Source organism: Poecilia reticulata, linkage group LG17, assembly GCF_000633615.1.
Source record: "Poecilia reticulata strain Guanapo linkage group LG17, Guppy_female_1.0+MT, whole genome shotgun sequence".
Classification (NCBI taxonomy): domain Eukaryota; kingdom Metazoa; phylum Chordata; class Actinopteri; order Cyprinodontiformes; family Poeciliidae; genus Poecilia; species Poecilia reticulata.
Genome location: NC_024347.1, coordinates 3,429,633 through 3,446,073, shown reverse-complemented (window position 1 = coordinate 3,446,073; position 16,441 = coordinate 3,429,633). Strand labels below are relative to the sequence as shown.

At 37.6% G+C, this 16,441-nt stretch overlaps 1 protein-coding gene across 1 annotated transcript in view; it reads right to left on the bottom strand.

The window, feature by feature from the left end:
- gpr158b (G protein-coupled receptor 158b) overlaps positions 1-16,441 on the bottom strand; it is an 80,730-nt gene that overhangs the window by 34,540 nt on the left and 29,749 nt on the right. Inside the window, exons 3-5 of the mRNA XM_008433114.2 lie at positions 14,750-14,852; positions 9,280-9,491; positions 5,971-6,039 (exon numbers count right to left, since the gene is read on the bottom strand). Coding sequence (XP_008431336.1) covers positions 5,971-6,039; positions 9,280-9,491; positions 14,750-14,852 — 384 coding nt within the window. The remainder of the gene's footprint in view (positions 1-5,970; positions 6,040-9,279; positions 9,492-14,749; positions 14,853-16,441) is intronic.

The following is a 16,441-nucleotide window of genomic DNA, read 5'->3' as shown; positions in this document are numbered from 1 at the left end:
AAGGGGAAGTATTATGTCTTTTCCAGCCACACAACATCACTTTGTAGCACAATCAAGTAACTATGTTGTCTTCAGTTGTATATATCAAATATAAGGAATTTGGCTACATAATTTAACACCTTGAAATTGGGCCTCTGTCTCTTTAAGAAACGTTTGTTCTTACTGAAACTCCGCCTTCAGGAAGTCAACACATCAACATTTTTACCAGCATTGCACTGAGAAGGAGGTTGTACAATGAGCTAAGCAGATGTGCAGTTCCACCAGATATTTGCTAATTGTTGATGACTAGTCTGAAGGAGCCGAGTGGGGAAGTCAAGGGGGAAACAGGCTCTGTGAGGCAGAAACTTGATAGCATGAAAACTTAGCTTTGGGGAGGAGCTTCATCCATGGAGGCGGTGCTAGGTCCCTCCATGTGTTTTGTACAGCTGAATGATTGCCATGGGAGATTCAAGGATTTCTCATAACCATGTGTGCATGCAGTTCACTGAGCTTGTTGCAGTCTACTCACTTTATGTTTCTTTGGTTAAACTATTAACCTGTTGCGTCTATACTTAGACTATAATGATTAGATTAACACAACTTTATATTGTTGTGTTATATATTGTAATTATATATATATATATATAATTTATATTGTTGTTCAAGCAAAATAATTTTGCTTGAAGGCAAAATTATTTGCCTTCAAGCAAATAATTTTTGACGGATTCGGGTCGGGCTCGGACCATAAATCTAAACTCTACTATGAAACATAAAAACTGGGACTGTAACTTTTTTCAAAAGAACAAAACAAATATCATGAAGCTCTTTTCTCAAAGGATTTACCATTTTTCCTTCAAATGGCTGAGATCCAGCCCATAAGCTTTCTGTTGGTGGACAGGAGAGCTCTCTGATAAGGAGAGTGAATTCCCTCCCTGTTAACACGACACGCAGGTTTCCTCCATCTGTTTCCCTTCTAAAGATGAGCTTCTGATTCAGCACAGCAGGTGCTCTGTGGGCACAACGGTAAATGTACACACACACAACACAATGGCACCCACCCACCACAAAGCCTGGCTAAGCCACGCACAAAGTGAGGAACACTCATAGCTAAGCTGTCCTGCTCTTTGTTATTGTCCAGACAGACATTGAGCACATGGACAGTGGGCCGCAGCTCAAAGAGGCAGGACTTATTGAATAAGTCACATTTTATCTCAGAGCGACCAAAAATATCAATCTATGTATTGTATGCGATAGATCAACCAAACAGTGATTCTTGAGAATAGTGACAAAATGGGTTTCAATTTTCCCAATTTTTAAAAAAATTATTTCTCAACCTTATGTATGCAAATATGACAAATAATGTTTTGGAAATGTAAAGATGCTAAGGTACAGGCTCCCAGTTGCAACATTTTTTATTAAATTTTTAATCGACCTGACCCAGAACTTTGTCATCACCATCTGACAAAAATAAATCTAAAATCATTTTTTAATGACCCTATCAGTTATACTTTTACCCAGTTTTACAGGCAAATGCTTCTCAAGAAACAAAAGAAATATTTAAAACAAAAAACAACAAAAAGTCCATCTGACCGAGTTGACACAGAACTGAATGTCTTGACAAACTAGTGAGTAAAAAGAAAAAGTTGATGCATATGAAGTGATGCAATTTATGTAAAATACATTAAAATGAATTAACTGCACATTTAAGTGAGATTTGTCAACAATTTCACTGAAAAAGTCACAAAAACTCTGGTGGAGTTGACATCTGACGTAGTTGACAAAAAGCCAAACTACCTCAATTGATGTTATTCTGAAGGAGGCCATATTGTAGCTCTTCAGGTACATGAAATCTTTACAATAAACTAAAATTAAGCATTTATTTCACAAAATTTCATCAAAGTTTTGTAAATTGTCAGTTATGGTGTTGACACATCATGGTTGTGATGAGCAACTTAGGAATAAAAAGAAGAAAAATCTAAAGAATAACATAAGCTAACCAGAGCTAACTAGCCCTCTTAGCAAAGGAAGAGAAACGAAGAGGTCATGGGGTCCTCAGAAGTTCTGGTGCCCCCAATAATGACAGATTTTTTAACATTCTTTTTATGTCTGACAGTGTTGACAAAAACTTGGGACAAATTTCACTGGAGTTGGAAAATATATAAAAATAATTTTTAATTCAATTTATTGATACTTTTATAATTATTTATATGAATAATTATACTTAATTGTCATAATATACTATCTTATTATTCCTTTAATTGTTTTAAACTATTATAATGTATCTGCTCTGGCACAAGGGATTTTAAAGACACCTACTACAATGTTTAAAATAAAAAAATATTCAGCAAACACAAGGAAAATACACATTGTTGTGCTCACATGACCCAGGTTAGTTTAGTCAGATATTTGAAAAAAAATTATATTTTGTGTATATTTTATTTACATTTTGTGCTTTATCCATAGGACCTGTTTTGTCCCTATTCTCAAGAATCACTGCCAAAGTGATGTGGAGTGAATGAATGAAGCTAAACAGAACGACCAAGTCAAAGTTCACACTCAAATTCAACTATCTCTGCTGAGACTTCTGCACTGACATTCCCAGATGCTCTCTGTCCAATCCGACTGAGTTTGAGATATTTTCCAAAGAATAGAAAAGTTGTAGATGTGTGAGACTTCAGATTCTTATTGTACACAATTTCCTTTCCACTTCACAACTATGCGGTACATTGTCTTCATTTTAGCTTTTTTTTGTTTTATGCAATATTCATGTACTATTAATTTTATTCTGTTTTCATACACCATTTCTCTTTGTGACTCTCTTTCTTGAGTCAATACTCCAACATTGCTGTTCTAGTGCGAGTTATATGTTTGCACACTGACAATAAAGATTTGCCTTTTCTTTTTTTATTGAGTCCCATAAAAACTGAATAAAATAAATTACATTTGCTGTTGTTACATATGAGAATCCGAAAAGTTTTTAAGGCCATGAAAACTTTTCTAACGCAGTGGACTTTGAATGAGTTTTTCATGAGCAACGGCGACGCACTTGGTTTTATTGCCCGTGTCCCACCTGAGGTCAGCACCCGCAGTCCTTTCTCTTCATCACTAGTTACACAAGTTGGGCTTTTTTAACCGACTGTGCAACATGATGCTCATCTTCCAGCAGATTTTTGTGTTAAATATAAACCCATTTCCATGTTTTTGTCTTTCTCAGCTCCATAGAGGATTGTCTTTTGTTCAAATGCCCAGAGTGTCAGTTTGGTTCAGCGATGGTTATGCAATAGTATGAAGCAAAAACTCCATATTTGGTTTTTCCCACAACGAGCTCGCATCACAGTACAAGTATGTATAAAACAAACCTATTGTCATCTATAATGAAGCAGTTTATACTGGTAATTATTGATTTCTTATCTTCTTTGCCATTAAACACTTTTATTAATATATGGTTAGTATGTGGATGCAACCCATCACCATCCACAAACCTGCATATCCAGGCAGATGATCTCGACTAAAATTAACGTCTTCCATTAAATAGTAAGGTTGACTTGGTCATTTTGATGTTAATTCTATTTGAATTAGCTAAATTATTTTACATCTACAAAATGTCTGAACTTCTTAGAATAATAAAATGCACTGATGTGTATTTTGCTCTAGGGTGTATTGTACAACATATGACTATGCAAGAACTTTTTGCCATGGGGGTCAAAGCTTATGAGCTGCACTGTATGTGTGGCATAAGTTGCAACGCTCATGCTAGAGAAAGGGTGATACTGAAGGTTTGTTTAGTTAAAGTCACATAGAAACTGAAGATATAGTTTATACAACAGTGTTTCTCAAGTATGAGACTCATGGGCTACAGATGAAACGATCTGAATTAATATCAGCATTGGCCCTGATAATTAAAAATATTCTATATCGGGTATCGGTGACATTATGACTGATCCATAAGGGCAGATCGATCTATTGCACTTTCTCAGCCTTTTGAAAGACGGTTTGCTGCAGGTTATTTTTACACATTTGACCAAGATAGTCAACCTATCGGCTTTGTCAGTTTCTTTCTCATTTGTTTTACTCCTAATTGCACTGACTAAACAAATCATGTTTTTACATGTTTAGCCAAGCTTGTTAAGTTATTAGTGTATTTAAGTTTGCTGTACTGGTGCAGAGTTATTAAACACATTTGTACTACAGTACATTATGTCTGTGTTTTAAAAAAGAAATGTTTTAAGTCAATTCAGCACCGTTTTTCTGTTGGATCGGTATCGGCCCATACTAACCCTCAGATACCTGTATCGGTATCTGAAGTGAAAAAAAGTGGATCGGTGCACAAAAACCAAAAGTTCTGTAGGACCCGAAGTACTTTGTAGCATCACGTGAAACAAAACAGAAACGAAGAAAAACAACACAGAAGACAAAGTAACAATGAAGTCAGCAGCAACATTCTGCTATATCCTCCCACTTGTCTCCCACACAAACCTAACAAAAACACACAAACAAGTCATTTAAGAACCGTATTAGCTAGCATGTGACATGAGTCAGCTTGTCCTACATCTCAAACTGTGTCAGTTTCCAACTTGGCTTATCAGTTCAGCATTCACTAGATTGTCAAGTGAAAAACATGTCAATTTTTGTCACAATAGCTTTAGTGAAAGTTGGAAGGCGGCCTAGTGACATGTCAGCCAAATCTAAAATCACAGACGAATCATCGCAGCAACGCTCCATATCTGCTGCTACTTCATGCCACATGTAAGCGATCTGATGAGTGATTCTGTGGGTGGTGCTTCTGATTCAGCTGGTTACATCCACACTGTGCTGTTCTTGTACTTTCCGTGCTGTACGCCGGCTCCTCTGCCTACTTAGTTGTTTGTCTGTACTTTGAAGAAATTGATGCATTCAGGCAGAAGTCTGTGAGGTATTTTATGATTAGAGTCATCCATATCAGCAGCAATGGATGTGATACCTCTGACAAACTTAATTACTTCCAGGGATAATCGTAAACTTGATCTGATCTGACTGACAGGTCCCAGGTCAAAAACAAAGTAAAACCTGCCCAACTTGTCTTTTAAAACATGAAGTTGCACTGGTATTTTTGCTTTGACTGGTGTGATGTACTCTATCTTCCTGGTTTTAGTGAGCAGCAGTGTTCTGGATCAGCTGCAGTTGTCTGGCTGTTTTTTTTTCAGCAGACCTGTGAGGACACTGTTGCAGTAATCAATAAGGCTAAAGTTAATCTCATGGATAAATTTCTCTAGATCTTGCTGTGACATTAGTCCTTTAATCTTGGAAATATTCCTCAGGAGATAGAAGCCTGACTTTATAACTGTCTCTATGTGACTCTGAATGTTCAGAGACACATAAAGGCACCATCCTGTGTTTCCTGTGTCCTTTACATGAACTGAGGCAAACAGGATTTCTTTGAACAATGACTTCCTACTTACGTTGCTTTCAGAAAGGTCAACTTTGTTAAATCCATAACTAAATCTGGTCCTGTTTAGAGATTTCTCCACCTGAGCTTTGGATCTTTGTAGGATATGTAGAATTACCAAGGAAATCTTTGCTGATTCTCTGACTAAAGCTGGATGTGACCTGTTAGTAAATGCATAACCACATATTTTAAGTTTTTGGTGGTGCTATGTTCAAACATTTCTATTTTTGGGTGTTAAAAGTTTGTGATATTAATTTATAACTTAATCCTGCTTCTAAAATGTTTTTTCTCTTCATGCTGCTGTTTGTTCGATAGACTGCACTGGATTTTATTTAGGAGTACTAAGGGGATGCAAGCTACAGATTTTGAATTTTCATCAGTAAAATGTATTCAAAACAATTTATATTATTTGCTCTTTAGAATTAGGCATACTTTTGTCTTGGTCCATAACATAAAATCAAAATACACAAAGTTTGTGCTTCTAATGTGCACAAATATTCCCAGATTCAAAGGGTTTGGATACTTCTGCAAGGTCGGGTCCCATTAAGATCAAACCAGAGACTTACTGGGAAGTACAGCAGCAACCCCCCAAACAAGATGGCTTCCAGCAGGATGAGACCAGAAGTACGGATGCTCTGTTGTAAAGGAAGAACAAAAAGAACGTTCATTAGTACATGATGGGAGACAGCGAACGTTTGAGTACTCTGCAGCATGAGAAGTCTCAAGAGACCAATCCTGTTTGCAGAGTCTCTAATCTGGCTGTTTTGTTTTTGCAGAAAAACAAAGGAATTTTACAAACATTTTCATATTTAACCTCGTGTACGGGCTTCAGTGTTTTTTACACATTCAGCAACTTAATTCTTAAACTGTGCTGTCTAAAATCAAACCCTCCGATTCAGCCATAATGAGTACCGATTTGCATTTCAGTTTCTTTCCAGGCAAAAGCAAAAAAAAACAAAAACAAAAAACAAACAAAATAATTGCCTGTTTCAAAGCAAACAACAGAATAAGGAGGGTTTCAGAATATATATTTATTTAACGTCTTGTGTTTATCTTGAAGCAGCATGGGAGAGTGTAGAGGGGGAAATGAATTTTTCTGGGTTGCATTTAATTATCCATATAAAACTCACTGAGGACTTTGCTGCTGTGTTATTCTAAAAGCCCCCAGGGACGTTTTTTTTATTTTTTATTTTTTTGTGAATTGAAAGGAAGATGGGAGATTCTGAGGGAATAACACAGATGATCTATAATTAGCTCACTTATAAAAGTTCCAGCTCATATTCGCCTGAAGGCTGGTTGGAGTCGAGCTACACTGGGAGGATCTTGTGTTTAATTCATTTCTGCTGCCAAAGAGCATCTTATGTAACAACTTGAAACAAGGCCTTATGTGCAGTGGATGTTAAATATTTGTGGATTAGAATAATATTAAAAGTACTTGATAAAGACCCTTTGTTCTTTAGGCTAACGATAAAGCACTAAACACATTTGGCTAATTGTATATTCGTCTTAAACTACATTCATTGCCGTTTGCTGCACACCTCTGTGTCTAGATTTGATCTGCAATTAGTCATTTTTGATTGGCCTTAATGGTTTTTGGCATTTAGGAGAGTGGGAGGTTGATGAACAGCAGAATGAGAGCAGATTTGGAAACTTTAATCACAATTCTTTTTAAAAAAGAAAAAAAAACGTGTAGAAATGGCTAGATTTCTGATGTAGAAATAAGTGTTGAGATGAGCCATAGCATTTGTTCTGATTAGCCTCTGTTTGCTTGAAAAATAAGAAGTTATCAGTAGAGGCAGGAAGAGATGCACAGAGAAATCAGTCTGACTGCAAGTGGCTGATTTTCAGCATGATTGACCGGCTGACTGCACCAAGGGGAAAAAAGTGACTAAACGGTAAAATGTTTAAAGTAATGTCGCAGGATGGACGGCATTACATGAAACCACTAAAAAGGAAATGGCATTTTCTAGTTTGCTGTTTCTTTAGGCTGTGAAAGAAAGCAAGACTTTTGACAGATAACAGTAAGGCTGAATGGCGTGCAGCAAAAGTTGCTCTTTTATATATATATATATTTTGTTCCTTTTAAGCTCTCAATCTCTGTCTGTCATGATACATTTTAGATTCAGAATTGTTTGGAAATGTCTGCGGTAAGGTAAGGATCTATATTTAGAGAGTCCAAAGTGCAAATGGGTGGCTGTTTGTAGTCCCTGGAACAATTTTCATTCAGTGAAGACACAGATTTGTCTCCCAACAAATACAGATGGATAGTTTTTGCTATTTTCTCGGGCGAGATTGTCACAGAAAATTTCAAATGCTGAAAAAAAGCCTTTGTTTTCTTCATTTTACTTTCATTGTTAATAGGGCCACAAAAATCTAGTATTGCTTCACAATACAGCGATTGAGAAACAGACCTATTTATTAAACCTGGTTAAAAACAAGAGCTGATCCATATGCAGTTCTTTTTGCAGAAATTAGCTTAATTATTTTTTTCTAAACAAGCAAAATAGAACACATTCAAACCCCAAAAATTAGGAATATGTCTGCTTTCCTTAAAAAAGGAAAGAAGCCATCAAAGATCCTTCATAACTCTTATCTACAAGAATTTACAGGTGAGTTGTCTGCCTAAATCAGACGACTTTGTTTCAATTAAATACTTTTTTTTCCCCTCTCTGATACTTTTCAATTTGACCCATGTGACAAAATATTTGGACTACTCCAATGGTCTACATTTTGCAGAATGAACACAAACACATTTATGTAATGCGAGCTAACTTAGTCTGGTCATTGTCTTCCTAAGCAATATTACTCAATTCTCATCTCCCTTCATTGTTCCATCTAGACTTTCTCCCACTGACTGTGATTCTTCAGGTAGAATTTCAAAGAATCAGCAATCAGACGGAGAAGTTGTGAATGATGTCGATTTCGTAGCGGAGGAAGTGAACAAAGTTGTTCAGTCCATGTTGGCCACACCTCCAAATTTTGAATTGACATTAACTGCCACCTCATTTGGATTGATGTAGGCCATTTCTAGTAAGCTTCATAGAGTCCAACTGGCACATCACATACATCACAGACAAACCTTAGTGATTGGGTAAATTTTAAAACCTCAACAGAATCCACGCCTGCAGCAAGCATTTGTTTCTTAATAGCCTAAAGTCCAGACACTCTAGATCAGGGGTGTCAAACTCCAGTCCTCAAGGGCCGGTGTCCTGCAACTTTTAGATGTGCCTCTGCTGCACCACACCTGAATAGAATAATTAGGTCATTAGCAAGGCTCTGGAGAACAAAGAAGATGTAATTAAGTCATTTCATTCCAGTGTTTTGTACCTGTGGCACATCTAAACACTGCAGGACAGCGGCCCTTCAGGACTGGAGTTTGACACCCCTGCTCTAGATGAAGCAGAACATAGAACAAGGCCGCTGTTTTTTACCAGACTAATGTGAATCATGCCAATCACTAAGATAATATTGTAAAAATAATTTGAAATGTGAACTCTTTATTCTATTGTCTATGATTGCTCTTGACGTTCATCTGCTCCTAATATAAATAATTAATGCAACTCAATGCAGGAAGGCTAGGAAACAAACAAATCCGAATTTACTTTAATCATAACTGGCATATCAAACTTTGATCATGGAGCTTCTAGTTGTAAACCCAAAGTCTGATCTTTGACTGCATCTAAATTTAGCTAAATAACCCAAAGCAACGTCTGAAACAAGTGAAAAAAGCGAAAGTGTAAATGATCTCCACTTGTATAGCGTTTATCAAGTCTGAAGACTCCAAAGCACTTTCCAATGTAACCATTCACAGCCCAAAAGAGTTGCATTATGAATCAAAGTGAACTTCCAGCGTTCTTCCCCACTGTCCCTCTCACCTTGTTCCTCCTGAAGTGGTAAACCACCAACATGCTTGCCAGGTCCAGCATCATGCACAGACCCTGGAAGGAGGCCACAGCGAGCCGCAGTCCGCCGTCCTCCTGCACCAGGCAGGGGGTGTCGTCTTGGCAGTACTTGCAGCCCTCTCTGCACGGCAGACACTTGTTGGACATGTCAGACGTCTCGTCTCTGTAGGAGCTGTGCTCCCGGTCTGAGGGATGGAGGACACATTGATCATTTCCTTTAAATCTCGACAGCTTTACTTCACACATGCTAATGAGGTTCGTATTCTACCATGTCTCATGGCTAATATACAGTTGGATTTTCAAGAATTATTAGTGCGTTTATTCTCATTCCACTGTGACTTCTTCTAACTGCTCGGTTTATCAGTTTAGGAGATTAAAAATCATTAGCCCAATAAGTCCTAGAGCCCTGGGCGATGATTAAAAGAGCTCCGTTTTTAATTAAGCAGACAAGGTTACAATGAATGAAAAGAGGATAAAACATGATGAAACTGTCCTCGTCATCCCGTTGCTTTTAATAAGCTTTCTCAAACCAGCACCTGTCATTTTTTAATTTGTTAATTAGCTCTACCTGCAGACAATACTGTTGAATTTAACATCATCATCGATGAGTATTTTGAACTCGTAGATTTAATAAAGAACACTTAAAGATGCAGAAAAAACATTTATAAAACTGATCCTGATCCAAGAAGTCCCACTGTAACTCTGGCAGAGAATTGCTCCACGAGAATGTGTTAAACATCCAGACATAATCAATACCATTGGTTCAGTTTTTTTTTTGCAAGAGACAATTTATTAATTTAACAAAGTGATTTGATTCTTGCAGAGAGCCCGACTGAGTCTAAGACTTTTGTAAAGGAGAGGGCAGAAGGTAATCATAATGAAAAATTGGCACCATTTTTGCTGCAAATCGATGAGATTGTTTATCTCTAGCGCTCGTCTTTTCAGAGAGTTTAATTTGTGCCAGCTGCGATCTGTATGTGAATATCAGATATAGAAAACTGCCCTATCTATAATTTAGTTTTTTATTTTTTTGCACAAAAAGGATTTTCAGCCAATGAAAATAATTTAGGTCTAGCCCAGAAAAACAATGAGACATTTCAGGTGATATTTAATCAATGGAAGAATAAGAAAGCAGTTGTGTAAACAGTAGAGGTATGTTTGGAAAATGTGCACTGGAAATGGAAATAGTCCTGAGTATAGCCAGAAAATTTCAGCACCCTATCCTGTTTACATTCTGACCTCAGTATTTGACATCTAAAGGCACGTGTGTTTGTGTGAAAATATAAAAGCTTTTCTGCGTCTATTATGGGCAAGTGCAAATTTATCGCCAGTTGGGCAAAAACATTCGTTTTTGTCACTGACTCACTTCTGTTGCCACCCATACTCAGGAACAGCATCAGGACCTGCTGTGTGAACGTAGCTTTGGTGCAGTAATCCTGTTGAGCATGCTAGCAATACCAGCAGCAAACATCTGTTCACAAATCAGCCCTTAAGGTCAGCTGCCCTGCAACTTTTAGATGTGTTCCTGGGTCTAACACACCTGAATCAGATGGCTAAATTACATAGCCATCTGTCAAGTTCTCCAGAGTCCTGCTAATGACATCATTATTTGACAGATGTGTTGAAGGAGAGATGTTCTTAGAGTTGCAGGACACCTGTTCTTAAGAACTGGAGCTTCAGACTCCTGGGAGTATAAAACTGTGGTTCTTCTGCAGGAGTGTATTGGTAAAAAGCTAAAAGAAATGGAAAAGTCTTGCCTTCTGCTATCAAACAATCTGGTAAATGGGTCCTGACATTTTGTCATTTTGCAATTATGCTAGCAGTGAGTGCTTTAAAGTGAATCGAAAAAAGGGGAAAAAAATCAAAGAGAAATTCCAAAAGCTACCTGATAAATGTTTAAGAAACAGTGAGACCTCATATGCGTGCAATGACAGAGGTGATGAACAGCCAAGCTGACAAATGGCAGGATGATGTATGAAATACAGACACGGGGACCAAAGCGATTACAGGAAATAATTTAAAGCCAGCGTCAAGGCAATGTCTAAAAGAAAAGCACAATAAGGAAGGATAAGAACTCACAAGGGACTCAAGGAGACCAGAAAATACAAGAGAAAGTCATTAAAAGACAGAAATGGAAAACACACAGAGCAAACGAGACTTGAGAGAAAAGCACCAAGCAGCTCTGTCCTCAACTGAACGTCTAACTACTAAAAAAAACATGATAAAACTGACTGAGTTATATCTCCATGATAAGATGTTCCGGTAAATTTAAGACAGAAGTCAGTGAAGAAGCTGAATTATGTCAAAAACATCATTTTCATTCTTAATCTAAAGATCTGCTGAGCTCAACTTTAATCAGCAATGTTTTCAAAGGGCTGCATTGTGTGTCTTCCAGCCACATAGTGGCATTTTATAGCACAACCAAGTAACTTTGTTACTTTCAGTTGTTATAAAAATGCTATATATATCAAATATGGCTCAAATATTTTGACTAAAGTCCCAGAGGGTTAGAGTCCCAGTTAAACGACATTTAACTGAAGTCCTAAAAGGGGTGCGGGTTTTATCTTTTTTAATCTTTTTTTTTTTTCAAAATCTCTTTCTCTTTCTCACTGTTTATTTAATGTCACATGCTGTTTTTATTTTAATTATGTAAAGCACTTTGAAATACCTTGCTGCTGAAATGTGCTATACAAATAAAATTTGATTGATTGAAAAGAAATTTGAGTTTTTAATTTATTGCCTTGAAATTTAATTGAGCCTCTGTCTCTTTAAGAGACTCCTACTCTTTCTGAAACTCCGCCTCCAGGAAGTCGTCTCAACATGGCTCCTCTACTGCCTGAAACCGAAGCTACATCCTTGTAGGTGGAGCTAGGTCCACACACACGTTTTGCACAGCTGAATGGTTGCCATGGAGATTAAAGGKTTTCTAAAACATGCATGAAAGAATCAAGGCAAGACTCCAGGTATGTTTTTGATGAGAGAATAACATTACAACATGATGTAAAGCTAAAATAAGTCGATCTTAAATAATACTATCCCTTTAAATGAACTCTAACTTTCAGGACATTGCAAAGAAAGACTGAGGGAAGGTTATCCATAGGCACACCGCGTTTCTTTCAGCTTGTTGCCAGGGAACAACATAAAACCTGTTCCCACTTTGATCTACTTTTTTTCTTTTGCAAAGAATAAAACTCAGGTTTCAGGCAGGAAAATCAACGTTGCTATCAGCTGTGACCAAATAGACGGCCTGCATGGGGGTTTGGAAAACGACTGTCTTCCCACAAGGAGTCTCTTGACTACTCGCCTCATCAAGAGGCATTATAATAAACTTCGGCTTAGCATATTAACCTCCCATCGCCGCTGCATGTTGGAGTCAGGAGTGTGAACCAATCAGAACGGCCAGGGCCAACCTTTCTGCCCGACCGCACGGCCTCGCTCTCAGTCAGCTTGTTAGAATGAAGATGTTAGAATGCAAAGCATAATTCAGGACAAATTTGATTAGTTTTCACAGTGCAGTGTGTGTGTGCGCAGCTGAAATCAGATATTAACATACAGCATATAAAAAGACTTAAATTATTGCAAATGTTTAAATAAAAATTTACTTGTGGATTTTCCCACTAGTAGCAAAAATTTTCACATTGGCAAGGCGACTTTTTGACCCACTACAGCACAGATGGGCAGTCAGGTGTATAAAACAAACACAAGTAAAACCAGATATTTACACACAGTCTTACACAGGGGCGCAACTACACATTATTCAGGTGGATGCGAAAACATAAATGCCCCCTCTCCCCCCCAAAGGAAGGTGCGTCAGGTTGAAGGAGCGTAGAAAGCATACGCTCGTTCTATCCTCCCCCCTGAGACGACGATACGTGAAGAGTTTTACCCTTCATGTATCGTAACTCGCTACATTTACCTGGTTATGTGCACGAAGTGAAGGAGCGAAAGGCGCGCTGAAGTGTAAGGAAAAACATCATCGGCGCGTCGCCCCCTCCAGACGGGGTTTTGACGCCCCCTCTGGTGCTGCGCCCCTATGCGTTGCATGCGCTGCGTACCCACTTTTTGCGTCATTGGTCTTACACAGTGTTTTGTTTTCTCTCAGTATCCAATATTAAATTAAACTTTTCCTGTTTGAGGTTTCATTACCTCTATTTGCTAAATGTTATGATGCTCAGAAATTTACTGGGTCAACATTTTATCACTTCTGCTTCAGAAGGTAGTCAAATGTAATAATTTTCTTTTTCATTATTTCCAAATCCTCAGAACACCAAGATAACATAGTAAGTTTATGATAGGTTAATTAGCAACATTTGAATCAAACTGAGGTTACGTCTAGTGTTAAGGCAACGCCTCAAAAGCAGCTTTTTCACTATAAATGTGCACAAAACTTTAACATTCCTCAGATGTAAAAAACAAAGTACACACACTTTTGCATTTGATTAAAAAACGCAATTAAAATCACACGTAAATAAGTTTGTTCACGCCATAAGTAATTAAAAAACAAGCGCCATCATAATCCTCCTACCACTTCCTGTCATCTTTCCGCCATTGACAACATTTGGCTGCTGATCATGTGACTGTGTGATGCAAAAAAATTGTTTCCATTGCCATTTTGGAAAATAAACCAATTTTGATACGGCAGAAAACCCAACATTCTAAAAAAAAACAATTATATGAAAAATACAAACAGCCAGGAAGTTACAATAATTTGGGGTGGTCACCATAAAGTTATCATTTTAATCTAATTGTCTCTCATTTTTTAGCAATAGATTTTGTAAGTTGTAGTCAAAGTAAAACAGGAAAGGTTTAGTTTGACTTAACGTCAGACAGTGACAGGGAACAAAATTTTAACCCACTGAGATAGATTTTTTCCACATTTAGTCACATTAAAACACACAAAGTTATAAGATTTTCTATGGAATTAAATGCTGTAGATCACAAATAACTCATGACTGTCAAGTGGGAGTAAAAGGACATTAGGTTTTCTATTTTTTTAAATAAATAAAATTCTAATTAAACATTTGATATATAAATATACATAAAATTCAGCGCCACAAAATAGAGTCAAGAATCATTGTACTGACAAAATTAAGGACATGAAGGTTGTGGTTGTAACAGGGAATATGGTGGACGAGGTTTGAGTTAAAAGTCACTTATTCCCCTTTGAGAGTCCAGACCAACTCGTAGTACAATACCAAAGAAACCAAAGTCACAATCCTTTTAGGACTTTGAGGTTTTCCAGCTGTAGAAGCCGAGCACACACTTTAAGCTTTGAAAAGAACATCAGATAAAGGGTATACCTGTCAGCTATAAAGGAGGGTTGTGTTTCTATTCTGTGAGTTACACTCAGTCTTTTGATCTGGCAAATTGCACAAAGCAGTTTTTTATTATTATTATTATAATTATTCTTTATTTTTATAATACAATGAGAACTGTAACCTACTTTTAAAGCCATTGAGCGCCACTCGGCTCGGATGGTAAAATCCTTTCCTGCACTGGCACTTGTACTTGTCCAGCACAAATCCATGGCCGCCAACAGGAGTGCACTGCAAGAACAAAGACAGAGAGAGAAACGCAGCGGATCAAAATGAGCATGGCTGTGTTTGGAGATCATGAGAAAGGGAGGGAGCAGGGATGAGGGTTAGTCTGGGGCGATGGTTACTGATCTGGCGTTCTGATAAGAAGGTTGGCAATCCGTGCCCTTTATGCAGTAGTGCTGCCTCTGTGCAGCAGCCTCAAGCAGAATGCTGGTTTGCTGCATGTCTGCTGTTTGGATGACTGTGTGCTCTCATCTCGGCCTTGAGCAAGTTTGGATGCGAGAAACAAGCGATTTACCTCTCTGACTGAGCCAGTCCTCTATATGCCGCCGGAGAGAGGAGAAGAACGAATCCACTCAGCGTCTAAGTGTTCCTGATTTAAAGATCAGCGCCTTCTTTAATGTGCTTTTCCACAATGGAGGAACATAGTTATCCAAGTACAGTCCAGATTAAATACAGAAAATGTATACAGCAACCAGTCTTCATAAAAGCAATAAGTAGAAGTGCTAAACAAAACAAGGGTTAAAACAATTAATCGGATTAATCGTCATGAATTGATTATTAAAAATAATTGTTAACTAACTTAGTAATTGATTTATCATTTATTTGTAGTATACAGAGTCAAAAAAGATCATTTGCTGGAAAAAAACACAACACGTCAAAGCAGTCAAAACTGTACAAAATACATATGTAGTCTGAATTTAAGATGCATTTGTAAATATTTTTCAGCCAAAACTCCTCAAGTCACAGATTTAGCTTCATTTGGTTCAAACTCACCAAGAAAATACTGTTATTGCATTTTAGGCAATCATTTTTATCTGATAATCATCAGAATAATCAATAAATTAATTGCTTGTTAAAATATCTGCAGCCTTACAACATATCATATTGTTTGATGTTTGTGCGGTTTTCTATTGGTTGTCATTTAAAATGACAAATTAAGCATGGTTGTGATCAGGGGTTGGTCAGCTCTTCTGCAACATTATGACCTCGAAGCATCAGCTGACTACTTGGATAAAATTCAACTCCATCAGTGAACGTCTTCCTCGCTGACATCTACAGGCATATCTGCAGATGTTAATGCAAGGAGTCATCGAGCTTAAATTGTGCAGGAGCGGTCAAGGAGCTTTGGACGTGACTTTCACACATGGATTATCCACCACAGCCCGATCCTTAACCCCATAAAAATTACTGGAGAGAGTCGGTCCGTAGCGGTATGACTGTCCCATCATCTCTACAACATGTAGATGTAAAACAAAGGCAACTCTGGACAGAGCATAAGGTTAACGTAATGGTTACAGGGTGGATGGACGACATAACTAAATCTGAAGGTAGTCCAGTGAAATATCAGAGTGTGGATTATTTTTGTCATCGCTCACTAACAGCGTCGTTCTTGGGTCTGGATGCTACGTATAGTGGAGGGAAGAAGAAACTTGGCAACTTCAAGTGTTAGAAAGGTTTGAAAATTGTCTCATTGTGATTCAATGAGTCTGAATGGATTAGGAATAACTTTGTCACCTAACACATGACAATAACAACAGATAATAATAAAGATATTAGTCAATGATATTTCTTCTGCTCTATTCTTAGATCCGGGA